Source organism: Pelophylax lessonae (assembly GCF_965119305.1).
Source record: "Pelophylax lessonae genome assembly, chromosome: 1".
NCBI lineage: Eukaryota > Metazoa > Chordata > Amphibia > Anura > Ranidae > Pelophylax > Pelophylax lessonae.
This window is the reverse complement of record NC_138768.1, coordinates 263,988,788-264,007,009: the sequence shown is the minus strand read 5'-3', so window position 1 is coordinate 264,007,009 and position 18,222 is coordinate 263,988,788. Positions and strand designations below refer to the sequence as shown.

The following is an 18,222-nucleotide window of genomic DNA, read 5'->3' as shown; positions in this document are numbered from 1 at the left end:
TTCACACTAAGCATCCAATAGGCTGCCAATATCCGGATTGGGTAAACTGGCTGATAACGCTGTCTTCCCACTGTTGGAATGTGTTCTTACATGAATTTACCTTATTCAAGGTTTTTTTAAATATTGCTGTTATCAAAGTTTTGTATACTTTTATATTAGCTAACCTGCATGGGTGTTTTCATTACCTACTTTCCCTGTCTGTTTACAGCGAATTTATCTTTTGTGAGTATAGAGAGATCACAAATCAGCCGGATCAGCAGGAACCAGAAGACTTTTATTCTGTGTGTACCGAGGGCTGTTCAACAGAAGCTGGTCTAATGGTCCTGCCAATGGCTGCATTCGATCTTGGTATTCTGACAGCCCCTTCACCATGTCAAAACACAATAGCACAAAGGGAGAGATCCCTTTATCAACATCAGGAAAATCTTTTTTAAATATTCAACCCTTAGATTGAATAAAAAAAAAAAAAATATGAAAAAGAAAACACTGAGGGTGTATATCCAGCCTAACTTTGAGTGTGGCTGCTACAGATTTATATAAAACTATTAGCTTCGTTTTTTACATTAACATAATTTTAAAGATTAACAAATTTAAAAAAGGGTGCCTTGACTGAAAAATGTTTTAGAAACACTGCTTTAAAGATTTGAAAAAGTTGTGTAAAGCTTGTTAATTGCTTGCAGAGACTCGGAATTCATAACAGCATTTACAAAGACTAAACAATGCTTATATGATCCAGTAGTCATTTTTTTTTTAAAATAACATAGGAATTGGATTTGTTAAAACGGTCTTAATCCCGGTTGAGATTTCTCCTTAGGCTACGTTCACATCTTGGCGTTGCTATTACAGGCGTTTTTTCAGGCGTTTGTTGTGCAGGCGTTTTTAGATTGAATAGAGACCAATGGAAAACGCCTGTAATCTGCCCAAAAAGAAGCTCATGTACTTTGAGCGTTGGGCGTTTTGCTCACGGCGTCAAAATGCTCAGATGTGAACAGGGGCCATTGAAATTAATAGGATTTGTCTTGTTGGGCGTTTTGAGAGCTGATCCTAGAGCAGAAAAACGCCCCCAAAACGCCTACATGTGAACGGAGCCTTATTGTTATGGGACTCGTGACTTGGAAAGGAAATTAGGAGCAATATCTCCAATGAAGTCACAAATAAAAGCTCTACCCTACCCAAGTGGTTTTAATACTGTGTACCCATTGGACAGATTTCCTTTCACTTTCTGTCATCTGGAACTAATGAAATAGACAGGGGATGATAATCTCCCAAATCATGAAGAAGATAGCAATAAAGTTAACAAAAAGTCTGCCCAAAAAACAAAAAAATCAGCTGAAATTGGGCATTGCTGCATCACAGGGGTAAATAGAGAATGTGGCAATTAAACTATGCAAAAATTGTAAAATACAGTGCAGTTTTTGGGTGAATTTTGTTGCACTTGCTATATGAAAAAAAAAAAAAAAAGGATCAGTAACCTGCACAGCAAGAGAGACCGACATAAGCCGAGAGTCTTTCCGAGGTCGTCCCTTCTTTCTCTTTTCACCAAGTTCGGCATCCGTTTCAACCTTTCGCTTGGAAAGAGATTTGGTTACAATCTTTTCTTCGCTGTCGCTACTGCTTTCCAAGAGGTCACGCTGCTTTGCTTCTTTAGTAGCATTTTGATCTTTCAGTCTGTGTAGATAAGAATATAGAAACTGTCTTGGGAACCGATAGATGTCATTTAAAACAAAAAGGTGTCCACAATTATTGGATCCAGTCATATAAGCCAATACTCCTATTAGTAGGATAAGCTTATAGAAAAAAAAAGGGATTTTTGACTTACCGTAAAATCAATTTCTCTGATGTCCGTTGACGGACACAGCTCCTGATCTTCATAACCATAAGGGTTATACTGCCCCCTACAGTAGTAGGACACTAGGCAGAAAATAATTCTGGCTACACCCATGGGCAATCCCAGGAGGTATACTCCCTCTCTTTGCTATAGCCACTCAATTTTGTTACAAGCAGTGTCAGAATTTTAACTCCACAGAGGGGTGGGTGGTGTGTCCATCAATAAACATCAGAGAAATTGATTTTACAGTAATTCAAAAATCCCATTTTCTCTTTTGTTCATTGATGGACACAGCTCCCGATTCTCCTTAACTATTGGGACATCCCAAAGCAGTGTTAAACATGAGAGGTGGGAACAACAAAAAATTTCCCAAGGCTAAACATTAGCCAACCAGGCAACAGGAGCTCAACGAAACAACTGGAGCCCACCTGTAAAAAACGACACACCCTCAAAGAGGATCAGGTCCTCAAACAGCAGCCTGCAAAACCTTTCGGCCAAAAGAAACATCTACAGATGCCAACACATCTACTTTATAAAACTTTGTAAACGTGTGTACTTACCAGGTGGCCGCCTTGCAAACCTGCGTCACTGACGCCTGATAACAGAAAGCCCAGGAGGCCCTAAGCTCCCTAGTAGAGTGCCTCTTGACAGGGAAAGGAAGAACCTGACGCCTGATGGAATAGGCCTGAACCACCGTCTGTCTGATCCATCTGGAAATGGTTGCAGAGGAAATGGACAACCCTTTCCGAGGCCCATCTGTGAGTCGGACTTCCTGAAAGACTCAGTAGCTGCCAGGTACACCCCAATTGCCCAGACCACAACCAAGGCATGCAAGGCAATTTCCTTCGGATGTTTAGGTCTGGGACACAGTGAAGGCAACACAATGTCTTCATTCAAATGAAAATCAGAGACAACCTTTGGTAGGAACAACGGACAGGGGCAAAAAACCACTGTATCCCCTAATCACCAGGTAAGGGGAACGACAGGATAACACTGCCAGTTCCAACAACCCTGCGCGCAGAGGTGATAGCCACTTAAAAGGCCACCTTCTGGGACAGCTTAAGCAGGGGAATCTCCCGAATATTTTCAAAGGGAGTATTCTGTAAAGCTGAAAAGCACCAAAATTAGGATGCCAAGGCGGCAACGGAGATCGGCGTACCAAGCTTGGCGAGGCCAGTTTGGAGCCACTAAGATGACTAGAATCCCTTCTGCCTCGATCCTGCGTAGAAAGAAGTCTTGGCAGAGAGAAGGGAAGGCGTAAATAAGACAATACTGACCCCACGGGGCCACCAGTGCATCTGTGGCGTCCGCCAGAGGATCCCTTGAAGACAAACCTCTGCACCTTTCTGTTGAGCCGAGACCCCAACAGATCAATCTCATGGGTGCCCTACCAGAGACACAACTGATGAAACACTTCCAGAAGGGACCCACTCCCTATGGTCCAAAGCCTGCCGACTGAGGTAATCCGCCTGCCAATTTTCCACCCCGGGAATGTGTACGGCGGAGAGAGCTGAAACAAACCATTCTGCCCACCTTAGAATACCGGCTACCTCCAGAGCCGCCAGGACACTTCTGAAGTCGGAACCAGGACAATCATCCCTTGAAGGAAAAGGTCTTGTACTGCCCCAAACAGACCCTGTAACCGGTCTGCGGACAGGCGCAGGTTGTAAGGAAAAAACCTTGCCGGGGGACAAGAGCGAAAACTCGATCTTGTAGCCGGACTGAATGCCTTTGTGGACCCACTTGCCTTGCACCCAGGAAGTCCACGGATCTGGAAACCAGCGAAGACGTCCCCCCACCCCTGATACGGGTGAGGGCACATCTTCAAGCAGAAGGGGCCTTTGGAGAAGTCCGATCTTGGCCTACCAGACCAGGTTCGTTTGGATCCTCCAGAAAAGGCTTTGAGCACTTGTCAGTCCACTCTGAGGGACGAAAAAACTTCTTATGAGTTGAGAAGGAAGGCCCACATCTACGACAAGGTTACTTACCCTTAGTAACCTGCAGAAGAAGAGTACTCTTCCCCCCTGTGAGACATTTAATGTCCTCATCCAGGGTAGCTGCAAACAGGCAATCTCCTTGAAAGGGATCAGTCAAGGCCCTTTTTGAAGTCTGATTCGCAGACCAGCACTTGAACCAAAAAAAACACACCGAAGGACCACTGCCAAAACAGAGGCGAGCCATCCAAAGAGGCATCACAGATGAACAGCAGCCACAGGACCAGCTTGTTCGCCAGCTTGGCAAAGGCAGGGGGAGCGGTTCCCCCTCCAGGTCACAGTGTAGGAGCTTAGCCCACTCGGTCAGAATTTGCGACACTAGGACAATGGTGAATACCAGCCTCATTGCCGAACCAGCCAGAGTGTACATAGTGTGGGCCACAGCCTCCGCCTTCCGGTCAGCCGGATCCTTAAAGGCCGGGGACTCTTCCACCGGATTCATGGTTGCCTTGTTTAATCTGGAACCCGGGGGGTCCACCTCCAGTGGCACAGGCCATTTCTTAAGAAGGGACTCCTCATAGGGGTAACGCCTAGTAAAGCGCTTATGGACCCCACGGGAATGGTTTGGTCATTATCCGCACTCTTTAGCGACAATTCTATCAAAATAGGCAGGGAAGTGCCAAAGAGGATTCCAGGTGCGTGGTTGCAGACCCAGCAGGGAGACCCACGTCAGCAGCAGCAAAATCAAATTCAGGATCTGATGAGACAGATGAGGCAGGGGAAGGCTAGGGGCGCATTTTGCTAGCCCGCAAGCCACCTCCACCCCGGACACAAGGGACTCCAAGACCGCCGTCAATGCATGGATAGATTAGTTGGGACCTGGAGGGCTCTGCAGCTTTATAGAGGGGATCAGGTGGGAAAATGCGCTCCAAAGACTTCATGAGTCACCAGGGGGACCCCACAAAAAGTTTAAACACACTGCTAAGGGAAAAGGGGACCTCACAAAAAGTGTAACACATTGCTAAGGGACAACCCCCACCGTTCTGGCAGCACCACCCAGTCGCCAGGCAAAAAGCACCAAGCAATCTTCAGCAGAGAGGGAGAGGACCCCACCAGACTTACTACCACAGAAACATGCAGCCACCAAGAGAATCTGCACTACACGTACGGAGATCAGGAGGTAAAATGATCAAGAAGTCAGCACCAGGGGACGAGGAGGGGCTCCCACTGCCGAAATTGCCGCCCACAGGGCTCCATTGTCAATCCCCCCTCATTGCCACTTGGCACTCTGCCCCCATCCCAGGAAAGTAGCCAGACCACACAAATAGCCCCAGTATGGAGGGGCGGGGGGGGGGGGGTAGTTGGGGGGTTCAGGATGAGGGACGTGGCAAGGGAAGGGGGGGTATCTGCGAGGAGGGGGGGAACCCAGGATCCGACCGTGCCAAGGAGGGGCCCACATCCACCCCAAAAACCTCCAGGGGGAGGGACAACAGCTACTCACCATACCTGGATCCAGACGGGCACCGCTCCAGACAGAACCCCTCTCCATCTAAATGGGGGGGCTGTCGGCCAGGGGGAACGCTGCAATTTGGACCTCACTGTTATGCGACCTCGCGAGGCGTTAAAATCACAGGCCAGCCCCTGTCCAGTGGGGTCATGTCAAGGCCGACCAAGCACGGAGCTTAGGGCTGTGCACGCTCGCTGGCCAGACTGGGGTGACCACTGATCTAGATTATCCAGCCCGTTGCCCAGTCTGACAATTGATTGTAGATCTCACAGGAAAAAAAAAAAAAGGAGAAAAAAAAAAATCTCTAAAAATGTTTTGCCAGGACCAAAGATCCCAGCAAGGAAATAGGTTCTTACTCCTGACTAGGCCGAAAAAAAACTGAGTAGTGATAGCAGAGAGAGGGAGTAAACCCCCTGGGACTGCCCATTGATGTAGCCAAAATTATTTTCTGCCTAGTGTCGTTGACGGACACAGCTCCTGATATTCATAACCATTGGGCAGTATAACCCAATGGTTATGAATATCAGGAGCTGTGCCCATCAATGAACAAAAGAGAAATTTATCAAATATCCTCAGGGTAATATGTGGATTTGCCTGCCATTACACAAATAGACAGCCTCAAAACACCCGTCTCAGGAGACAAAGGGATCACTAGACCCCTTGTTTTTTTAAAGCCAATCTGGGGCAAATATTCCTTCTCCAAGTGCAGAGCATTAGGTAGATAATTTTGTGTCCTGTGAGGTTATCAAGCCAGCTAGGGGAGAGGGATGTGCAGGGTGATCTACATGTCCTTCTGTGCACAAAGAATCACAAGACAAATAACTACGCTTCCCAAAAGCCCATTGGCTTCCCCTTGGGAGTGTGTGGTGGTGCTTTGGGTAGTAACAGAGGAACAGAGAACAACACTGTCATTGCTCAGGCATCTGCATATACACGTATACAGTACCTCTATATCTAATAAGGAGAATACAGTCATGCTGCTGTGAGTGAGTGAAGCCAGACATCTGAAGAGAGAAAATTGTATTAGAGGATAGGAAACTCCTACTGCAGGTAGCACGGACATGGTGATAGAGCTGCTGACATGAAACTAGAGAAGGGTGGTGAGGTGACCAGTCACCACAACAGAAAATGACAGCCTTTACCCAGTCTAGAACCAGGTTTTTAAACACACTTTCCAGCCTGAGATGTTTTAGTTAGTAAAAAAGAGAAGCTGCTACAATTCTGCATTACCCTGCATGTGCCCAGAGTTTAGCTTCCAGGCAGAAGCTTGGCCAGATGACTTAAGTTGCTTGGATTGAGCAAGTCCAGGCATCCATCCCCTGATGTCTATGCCCACCTTCAGAAAGTCAAGTGTCAATTACAAAGTTTCTCTACATACTTGTCTGCAGCAGCCTGGTTCGCGTGAGAAACCCCTGTTGTGCCGGACGTGGCTTTCGATCGCTCTGTAAATCGCGAGTCTAGTGCTTTCATAGGTTCAATCTTAGGCTGAGTCGAGACACCTGCGAGGGCTGTAGGAGTAGCAGATGAAGCATTTCCACTACAAGAAAAAATAAAATGGAATTACAAACACTCTTAAACACAGAAAGGGGCAGGTTATGCTTTGCATCAATTAAGGTCATTTAACTACTTCCCGCTTGGCAATCATTGGTCATATGACATCCTCCCAGAATTGCCTAAGCTGTGGCGCGATCTGTCCACCGGTCACAGCTGATGACTGATTAGTGTACTGGCCGCTACTGATACAATGTGATTGCTGTGACGAATCACAGCAGATTACATGACAATTGTACACAATGGATGGCTTCCATTCATTTTGTATTATTGTGTTGATATCTGCGATTGGTCACAGTGATCACATAGACAGGGCCAATCACAACCCATCTGTACCATGTGATTAGCTGTGGCCAATCACAGCTAACCACAATAGTAAACACTGAATTAATCGATTTCATTAAGCAAAAAAGAAAAAAAAAAAAAAAGAAAAGAAAAAAACCCTGATCACTTCCCCAGAGTAGTACAGTGTTACTATGGTAACACTGTATTGCTCTGGTCACAGCGGAGTTGATTTACTAAAACTGGAGGGTGAAAAATCTGGAGCAGCTGTGCATGGTAGCCAATTAGCTTCCAACTTTTGCTTGTTCAATTAAGCTTTCACAAAGAAACCTGTAAGCTTATTTGTTTCTATGCAGAGCAACACCAGACTTTGCACTCTCCAGTTTAGTAAATCAACCACAGTGTGGAAAAAAAAAAAAAAAAGGGGAAAAAAAAAAAAAGGAGGAAGAAAGAAGCCGTGTCCCTGATCACCGCCACACCAGTTATATGACGCTGTACTGCACTGTATGTACAAAAATAAATAAATAAAAATTGTAAACATTTTTTTTTCTTCTAAGCTTCATTTTCCAAAAATTGTGCCAAAAAAAAAAAAAATGACTACTTCAAAAAGCTTGCCGTGTGTAAAAAAAAAAAAAAATTATAAAAACCTTCATATGGGTACAGTATAGCATGACCACGCAATTGTCATTCAAAGTGTGAGCGTTAAAAATGAAAATTGGCTTTGGCAGGAAGGGGAAAGTGCCCAGTATTGAAGTGGTTAAGGGCAATAATGAACTTTATATTGGATGAATCATGTATTACTAAATTCTTTAAAAACAGACATTTTTACATTTGTAAAATCATTTTCGTAGAGGTCATCAAGGGACAAATTGTGTTTCAGTATAATTCAAAAACTTTCGGTTTTACTGCTGCCTTTAGGAGGGATTGGACAATGGCAAAAAAAAAAAAAAGCTGTTTGATAGCCATGTATAACCCTTCCCACTCACAGGATGTTTCAGATGTGTTAGTAAAGCAAGTCTCAAGGAGCTCAGAGAATATTTTATGGGGAGTTAAAAAAAAAAATCCTGTTTGTTTTCCTAAGTGTTCATCAATGGATAGAGGATCTGCAGAATTCAGGAACATTGGGACTTCCCAAAGCAATCCAATTGAGGGGAGAGCAACACAGCAACACAATTCTAACAGCCCAAGAAAAGACAATGAAACAAAAACACTGGGGAACCCTGCACAGAGAGATCTACGCAATCTGAGATTTAGGGTAATTTCACATTTCTGCAGTGCGTTTTAAGTGCATGAAAATTTAAATATCGCACCTCTCTTTGTTTGGAGTTCCTTCTGTAGATTTTGCATTTCCCATAGGCTCCAGGCTTGACTTGGCTCCTTGTGAACTAGTTGTGTTGGAATCCACAGATATGAGCTGCTGGTTACTCTGAGAGGAGAGCATGGATCCTGCCAGTGACCCTGATATTGGGATACTATTGAAAAATGCTGTAGAAAAGTCTCTAAAAAAGAACATTAAAAAAGTAGGTAAAGTAAGGCTCACAGTCAACATGTATATAACATTTACTGCATTGGGAACTTGTACTTACCCAGTGTCCAGCTGGGCGATACACAATGGGGTTATCCTACGACGACCATCTGCTGTCCGCGTTTCCACTTGTTTCTTTAAAAGATTCTAAAACACGCACAAAATTTAGTTAATACAATAAACCCTAACTGGATGACATTTTAGTTTGCTAAAGCACTGTGTTTCAAAGAAATGGCAATAGGTATGTTAAGATTCTTATTTATCCAGGTCATGGCAAAGTTAGTAGTCACATTCAACTGGACTTGTTTTCTAAAGACTAATAAAGACATTTCACAGTATCTCCAAGCCACTTGTGTTCCAGTGAGTGTCAAGAAAGTACCCCAGCATCTATATCCAAATATGTGTTATATCTACACATTCCAAGGTGATTAGAACAAAGTGTCTGTGCTACCCATGTAGATAGAAGTGCTGGGGTATCTTCCTGACACATAGTGGAACTTAAGAAATGGCTTGGATGACACACAAAAAAAAAAAAAAAAAAAACAAACAACAACAACATTACAGAACAAATTCAGTTGAATGTAACTGACTACTAATAGCTACCCCATACATTTGCCATTTCTTTTAAAAAAAAACGTCTTTTCCATCTACACATTATGGTCCTGTCTGGTGGTTCAGACCCTTCAGGACCAAAACATTTCACATACTAACTAACCTTCTCAGCCAAGTCATCTATGCTGATCATGCCTTCACCACTTCAATACAGGGCACTTTCACCCCCTTCCTGCCCAGGCCAATTTTCAGCTTTAAGCGCTGTCACACTTTGACGGTCATGCAATGTTGTACCCAAATGAAAATGTTTTTTTTTTTTTTTTTCACAAAAATAGAGCTTTCCTTTGGTGGTATTTAATCACAGCAGGGTTTTTTTTTTTTACTAAAAAAAAAAAAAAACCAAAAAACAAGAAAATGGAAAAAAAAGAAAATGGAAAAAAAAAAAAAAAGAAGAAGTTTTTTAGTTTTAGTCAGTAACTTTTGCAAATAGGTAATTTTTCTCCTTCACTGATGTGCGCTGATTAGGTGGCACCAATATGCTGCACTGATGGGCACTGATAGGCGGCACTGGTGGACACTGATGGGCAGCACAGATGAGCAGGCAATGACTGGCATCACTAATGGGCACTGATTGGGTTAACTGATGTGCCATGTTTTTATGTGATTCTTGTGCATTTAATTTACTTTGTTGTAATCAGGGCACCGATAATCATCGGTGCCCCGATTACTTGTCTTGGGCTACCCTTCGAGGAGGAGACGCTGATCGGCTCTCCTCGCCATACACTCTGACAGTGTGAGGCGAGGAGAGCCGAATAACGGCCCTTTCTTATAGGGTAGCTCATTTACATTTGACCGGCTGTGATTGGACACAGCCGATCACAAGGGTAAAGAGCCACGTCATTGGCTCTTTACCAAGATCGGGGTCGTCCCTAGGTTGTGTCCTAGGAACACGGCGTAGCCGTGATCGTGCGAGAGCGGCCGTTCTGGGACGCTAGTAGATACAAATTCACCAGCACAGCATGGATCTTGCGAAAGCAGTCCAAAAATGTTATTGCAAAGATCACATAAAAAAAAATATAGTGCAACGTTCGGAGCCACGCAGGACCCCTTCATCACATGCCCGATGAAGTCGGATGAAGTCGTCCCAGAACCAGAGCCGCACCGCTCCGCCGTTATTTGACGGTGGATGGGCGTTAAGTGGTTAAAGGGTTAGTTAAGTCTAGTTTTTTGTTAAAAATAACAAACATGTCATACCTACCTGCTCAGCGCAGTGGTTTTGCACAGAGCAGCCCAGATTCTCTTTTCAGGTCCCTCTTTGGCTCTCTTGGCCCCTCCCTCCTGTTGGGTGACCCCACAGTAAGCAGCTTGCTATAGGGGCACCCGAGCCAAGCCACAGCTCCCTGTGTCAATTCAGACACAGAGCCGCGGCACAGCCTGGCCCCACCACCTCTCTCTCCTCACTAGCTAACTGAATTTGCTTGACAGCAGTGGGAGCCTATGGCACCCTGCTGCCGTCTCAGGCAATGAGGGAGTCTCAAGCAGCCAAGACACTCCTGCAACATCACTGGATCGAGATGGGCTCAGGTAAATATTAGGGGGGCTGCTGCATACAGAAGGTTTCTTTATTTTTTATGCATAGACTGCATTACGATAAAAAACCCTCTGACTTCACAAACCCCTTTAAATGCTCTTAAATAAGCAGCCCCCCAGAAATCCCAAATATACAATAAAAACTATTACTTGGAGTGCTTACAGCGGCTAAGCAAACCATAGCTAGTGCTTGGAAGAAACCAAAGCTATATTTAACTAAAACTACATCCACTTTGTAAAAGTGTGCAAAGTATGAACAGAAGACCAGGTAACAGCCCTATAAAATGTGAGCTACTGAAGTCTGATGTTGAATAGCCCAGAAAGCACCTGGTAGAATAGTTTGTTACCAAAAACAGTGTGAATTTGCCCTTTAGAGACTGTAAGCTTGAAAAATGTGCTAAGGGATCCATCAAGACCCCCTTGTACAAAAGGCATGCACCAAGCAATGAGAATCAATAGATCTCTGAAAGAGGACTGTGAAGGCAGAAACCTGGTCCTTTATTGTACTCAAGAACGGTCCCTGGTTGACCCCAGTGGAGGAATGCCAGGATGCTGCCTAAGACACACACAAATGATGATGAAGGCCCCTAGCCTCACAAGTCAAAAAAAAACACCCAAGTCCTGTGGTAAATCTCCTTGAAGTCACCTTCCTACCTTTCAGCAGGGTAAAAATGACTGAATCAGATACTATGTCTCTCCTAGATCTCAACAGCCATGCATAAAAGCCAACGATAGTAAAGTAGGATGGCAGATTGGACCTTGTGACAGGTCGTGTTCATCTGGTAGAGGTCCGTGGTTCGACCACAGCCAACACTGGCAGCAATGGACCGGCTAAACGGCAGGGCCAAAAACTGAAGATGGTGGTTTTCCACTGCAAGCCGTAGCCTTGCTGTTTCTTCAGGGCTCTGTGCCGTGACTGGAGGGATTGACGTCATGCGGCTCTGGCCAGTAGCACATCCGGAGTCCATGAAACCAGAAGGAAGAAGGGCGAAAATGGATGCAGCCTCCTGCAGGGATGAAAAGGGCTTCCTTTGTAGGCAAGTGTCACATAACCTGCTAGTATGCGATGCATACTAGCACATTATGCCTTTACTTTCAAGGTAAGAAGAAAAAAAAAAAAAAAAAGGAACAGACTCAACTTCCTCTTTAAATTCTAGCTTGTAGCCTTGAGCCACTATGTTGCAGACCCGACGGCCTGCCAAAACGTCCAAGGCCTTCAAAAGGTCCCCTACCTGACTAAGTGGAGGTGCCCCTGCGAGGAGGGCTTGTCTCTAGGTTTAGAAAGCATTGAAGTCTACGTCATATTGCGGAGCGGAGATTGGAACTTGGAGCTTGAGGTTAGGAAAAAGTAAAACCATTTTAGAAGTTGTACTACAGGTGCGGACCTCTTTTTAAGCAGCAACAGGGTACTCTTGCCCACAATAACCATTTGGATGTAGTCATCAGGGGCAGGACAAAAACGTTGCATCGAAAATGTAAGCGTTCCCCATGGATTCACAGGTTCGTCATTTTCTTGGTTCCCGCATTTTCCCCACATGGCCCTCAATCCAAAAGGCCCACAAAGTTCCGCCAGCCGAATTCTTCCGTTAGATTCAGCTGCGACACTGGATAACTTCCCTCAGCCATCATGACTCCTTCCCATATCAAATGGCTATGTTCTAACACACCTTCCAGCACTGTCCGGGTGCCCGCGGCAAGTCAAACCCATCCTACAGTGATCAATGCTTCCGGAGGTGTGGTCAGCGAAGAAAGGAAATGCATATATGGTGGTCTTGCCCCGACCTCGTGGGATTTTTGTCATGGGTCTTTGGACTCCTATCTACCTCTTCCAAAAGGACCCCAAACTTGCATTGCTCCATTGTCCGATCCAGGGCCTCTTCTCTCACCAGCAGAAACTAGCCACATATCTCTTCATTGCAGATAAGCACACAATAGCAAGGGCCTGGAAAAAGCCGACTATCATTTTCGGAGGTGAATACCATCTTGACGACCCTCATGATCCATGAAAAAAAAAAAAAAAAAAAAAAACTGTACAGTATCCTCCACGACTTTCATGCCAATTTCTTAGAGTATGGGCCCCATGGTGGTCCTATACATTCCTTACTCTGCACTTGACCAGTCTAGGCATCTCAAAATTAACTTGACTCCATCCCCAGCCTGGGAAACCTTCTGTTACCTCTTCCTACTTCCTCTTTGCCTCCCCTCTTACCCAATCTATTTCTGGGCTTCTTGCCCGCCACACTGTTCCCCCCCCCAACCCTCCGCCGCTGTGTGTGTAGGGGTTTTTTTTTTGGGGCTTTTTTTGTTTGTCCCGTGCTTAATTTGGGTTTGATTTTATCCTCCCCATTATTGCGGACAGCTCTGCTCCCCTTGCCCACCTCAGCCCCAGGGTCTACAGGCCCAGGCATTCAGCATTGTCCCCCAGCCCTTATTAGTCTATAAAAAATTATACCTTCTAGCTCATTTTACCTTGCTTTTTTGCGTGAACTTCTGTCTTATGCTTCATACTTATATCCCCTGCGTGGGTATTTGTTATCTGGTTTCCCTTTATAGGTCAATAAAATTATTGTACCAGAAAATGTAAGAGTTTAACTTGCTTCTTACAAAGTAACTCTGCTGACCAACATTTCAGCCACGAGATTCTGGGCATGCGTACAGGATACCAAGGCGACAGCTGTTGAATTGAGTCTGCAAGCCACAAGGGCCTTCTGGGACAAGTCCCGAGTAAGGGATCACCCACCTGGACCCCTATAGCACCCTGCCAGTCCACAAGGCAACATATCAGTGCTCAGGGTCCCATTACGCCGAGTCCAGTGCCAAATAGAAATGTTGCAGATCGTACCCACACGTATCCAGTATGGTGTCAGGGTACTATTACCCTTAAAAGAAGCCGCAGTAATAAATCTTGATCAGCCAGTCTCCTATTTCTGATGAAAATCTTGCAAATAAACCAGCTAAATAGAATAACTTGTTCAGAGAGTACACAGACATGATCACGTAAAGCACTAGCAAAAAAAACTGTCCAATCACCTGAAGATGGCAGCATAACCCTATTGAAATGGATACGAAGATACCCTATATCCTGGGATGCACGATATATAGAAAGACTTATTTACCCTTTGCCTACCAAGGAATATTTATAAACGTTCTGGTAGTCAATAACCTAAAGCAAGCTCACAGTTATAGCAGTGGGCAATTGGCTTTCAGGTAAGAAAAAAAAAAAAAAAAAAGTGTTCCAGGTGACGCTAGAGCCTCCCAAACACTTTTATGGCTCTCTAAAGATATTTCATTTTTAAGATGACTTTAGAATAAGGAAGCTACAATAAATCTGAAAAAAAAAAATACCTTAGAACAAAACTGGAGCTTTCCTTTAAAGCTGGCACAGCATTAGCAAACTTATAAATACTAATAATGTACAAGAAGTACAGTTCAAATTAATAAAAAGTTTATATAAGTGCAGATGTGTTGCTGTTTCATTACAATGCAGTACCTTCCTGATGTCTTCCAGGCTCTCTCCATTTACCATGCTGGCAACTTTTGGAGCCTGGGTCTCCCTGTGTGTAGCTGCACCATGTTCTCCATCCTGCTGTGCTTGCTGCTTCTGCTGAAACTTCAGCATTTCAGGGTTCTCTATGATGGTGTTAGGAATCTGGGACCCTGTTGTGATGGCAAGACTTTTTCCATAAGTGCTTTGGTGGATGTTATTCTGTAATGGAATATGTAAAGGATTTATTAATATAAATAAAATAACTTGAAGCAAATATACAAAGAAGAGGTAACCGCTTTGAGCAGAAGAATCCTCCCATACGGAGTGAGGAAAAAGTAGTAAAAAAAAAAAAAAAACCATACCGAATATGGAAGGTTTCATTACCTTCTCCTCTTCACTCAGTGGATCACCCAGCTCATCTTGTGAAAAATCCAAGTAAGCTACTGAACCATCCATTGAACAGACCAGTATGCCCAGCCCATTTAACGTCCTGTAAATAACCCAGGGGACAAACAGTTATGAAATGCTAAAATAATGAAGTGGTTGGAAAGCAGAACATGGGCGTAGAAAGATAAAAGCATCTGTCACTTGTCCAGAGTTTAACTCATGAATGAAACCCTTAGGGCAGCAGTGACTGGAAGAACATTTTTTTTTTATTATTACACATAGAGTATTACAAGTTCATTACAACACTTGTACACTATTAACAGAACATGTGGATAACATACACTATAAACCAAGAAAGAAAAAAAGTGGGTGTGGAAACAATCCACACAAAAGATATTTCACAACACTGCAACTCAAAATTTTTTCTAGCCACAAATAAACTGCTCATTGCTTCTGGCTACTAACGATTACTGTCCAGAGTTCCAATCAGAAGTTAGAAAGGCTGTCCCTATATTTATGTATGATCTCCCCTATACTGAAAAACATACTTTTTTAAATACACAATTTCAAACAAGGTAAATCTATTCCCAAACCCCCCCCCCCCCACTCCCGACAGGTTTTACTGCTATCCAGGGCTTTGTCAGAGAGATTTCACCTTACTTTCTGTTCTAGGGACAACCTAAAAAGACTGTAGTTCTTAAAAAGTTAGTTCTTTAAAAAGACTGTAGTTCTTAAAGTGTGTCTCTCACCCCTCTCCTCTTTTTCTCAGGTATAACTTTCTATTTGACTAGCAGTTATTAAAGCGGAGTTCCAGCCATTCACTCACCGGTCCAGAGATGCGGCCGCCCGAAGCCTCGATCCTCTCCCTCGGCATCACTGCTGTGGGCACCCGGCTGTGACAGTTTGCGGCTTCACAGCCGGGTACCCACTGCGCATGCGCGAGTCGCGATGCGCGTCTTGATTGGCCGGCAATCTTCTGGGACCTCTGACGTGTCCCAGAAGATTGCAGGGAGGGAGGGGGAGAGGAGAACTTCCGTTCAGGGCGCCGCGTCGCTCCGAGCGGAAGTGGGAACGGGTACCTGTCAAAACTAGGTACCCGCTCCCCCCCCAAAAAAATGACATGCCAAATGTGGCATGTCAGGGGGTCAGAACTCCCTAAAGCGGAAGTTCCACTTTTGGGTGGAACTCCGCTTTAAGTTATGTTTTCATTAACTTTATATTAAAACTAAAAACAGTAGCTTAATCTGACTTTGTGCTAACCTTTTATAACCGCCTGTGTATCAAAATTCTGAGAGAGAACAGTGCAGAACTGCAAGCCAATCAGGCTTTCTGCATTGCACAGTCCAATTCCCTCAGATGTGGGCTGTTGCTTCTTCATTATCCAATCACAGCCTTTACAAAGCAATATTACTTTCACTGCAGTGAGGAAAGTAAATATGGCCAGGTATAGTTTCTGCCATGGGTACCTGGATTAGAAAAATCAACTGAAAGGAATTTGTTTTTTCCAACAGATAAAACAAGTATTTTTAATGGTTTCTTTGCCTACGCTTTAAAATACAAAATTTAGAGAGCTGACTTCTGAGAACAGTCCTTAAGCTTAACTGGAGTCCCACTGTAACAAGCAGTGAGCAAGCAGGCTTGTTGGGACTTTCTCTGTCTCTTCTGCAATAGAATGACACTACCTGCCTGCTCGCTGTCTTCTACAGTAAACTACAGTGCCAGGCTGGTCTCTGTTTACTGAAGTAATGGCCCCCTGTATATGCACAGCAGTGACATCATTCCATGCTAGCCAATGGATATGGCCAAAGAAGAGCACACGGAAAAGATGTCGGTGTCGGCGAGGGACCATTGGAAAGGGAAGTATTAATCCCTTTAGTTCCGCTTTAACAATACTTTATTTTGTCAAAGATAAGCAATCTGGAACATACAAAAAAAAAAAAAAACCAGCAGAACTCTTAACGCATTCCAGCTGAAGCCCTAATCAACAGCTATGGCCAAGGCTTCGGCTGCAACCTGTTAGCATTCTGCTGGGTCTGTTTGGATGTTCCAGATCACATATAATTTTACCAAAAACTAAAGTATCATGAAGAACTTATTGGACTCCAGCTTGGGCTTCAAATTTGTGCTTATGAGGTGTGCAGAAACCCGAGCTGCTCAGTATAACATCCCTGGTTTGTATACTTTACACTTGAGTCTTGGTTCACACTGATGTGGTGCTAATCTGATGAGATTTCTCATTGCGATTTCCATTGTGACAGGTGTGATTCTAATGTGATTTCTAAGGGGATTTGGCATAGCTGGAGATAAAATTTGCACAAAATCCACACAGGACCCTTTTTTAACTGGGTCACAATCACACCGCACAGATATTAATGGCTTCCATAGTAAACAATGTTTTCTTCAGATGACATGCAAACCTATGCCTTTCAGATCAGTTATAATCAACATAGAATTTGCATCAGTGTGGACTTGGACTTAAAAAAGGTATTTGAGGCCGGAACTCCGCTTTAAGTAAAAATACCCCTATATTACTAATCCATCGCCCTTTACAGAACCGCTATTCTCATACTTACAAGGTGTACAGTATTGGATTTTAGTCAAAATCTTTTTAAAAATGCTGTCTGGGCGCGGCCATCTTGGATGTGGGCATCTGAAGCCGCAGTGTAATCTGCTGTGTCCTTCTTCCTGATTCCAGGGAGTGTTCTGGGAGTTCTTCCTGATTCCAGCCTCCTGGGAGTGATGACAAACAGCTCCCAGAATGCAAAGCAAAGGCTGGAGGGGATGACGTGTACAGGTTGCCAAGCTCTTTTTATTGTGAACCCTCTTTACGTGCAGTACAATGCACTTTGATTAAAATTAGTAAAGAGAACAAAAAAAAAAAAAAAAAAAGGGGGGGGGGGGGGGGACGTCAGATGAAGAGATGTGTAGAGTGGGGCTAGGACGTGACGTCACCATGCACACCAAGTTCCTGCTCACGACTTGGTTTTTGGCTGGAGGTGACTTGGTAATACTATTTTGCTGTTATACTTGTGTCAGTGGAGACACACAGAAATTTGAGTACATTACTTGTTTTTAACAAATACATTTTAGATGTTTTTATGTTATGGAAGGTTCCGTTCTTGTTTCTTCCATTATCTAAGCGGTGAAATATATGGGTGCATCATCAGGAGGTGTCATTTTGAGTGGAAGCGGCGGGCTTCCTTCTATGATTTCTATGCGCATTGGCTGGTTTATAATCTTACCAGCATCAAGCTCTGATGAGTTCATTTAGGACTTCTGGTGGTGGCAGTGGGCCAGCACTGGGTGTTTGGCACTTACCGGAAGAATTTGGGGAAGAAGTCACTATTTTTTTTTGCATTCTTTGCATTTCTCATTGCACAATTTATGCAACTTGGAAATTTTAGGGATCTGATTATATGAACTTATTTTGCATTAATTTTTTTTATATTATGGACTTTTTTGCATTATTTTACAAGATAAAAAAAAAAAAAAATTGTATCAACCGTATTAGAAATTGTTGCACACTCTTTTGCACAATATTTTGTATTTTCTGCACATTGCAATTTTATGAATGTAATT

At 43.9% G+C, this 18,222-nt stretch overlaps 1 protein-coding gene across 1 annotated transcript in view; it reads right to left on the bottom strand.

The window, feature by feature from the left end:
- HIRA (histone cell cycle regulator) overlaps window positions 1–18,222 on the bottom strand; it is a 57,450-nt gene that overhangs the window by 27,345 nt on the left and 11,883 nt on the right. Inside the window, exons 11-16 of the mRNA XM_082243315.1 lie at window positions 14,641–14,746; window positions 14,260–14,475; window positions 8,689–8,774; window positions 8,413–8,601; window positions 6,648–6,806; window positions 1,473–1,668 (exon numbers count right to left, since the gene is read on the bottom strand). Of these exons, the coding sequence (XP_082099441.1) occupies window positions 1,473–1,668; window positions 6,648–6,806; window positions 8,413–8,601; window positions 8,689–8,774; window positions 14,260–14,475; window positions 14,641–14,746 (952 nt within the window). The remainder of the gene's footprint in view (window positions 1–1,472; window positions 1,669–6,647; window positions 6,807–8,412; window positions 8,602–8,688; window positions 8,775–14,259; window positions 14,476–14,640; window positions 14,747–18,222) is intronic.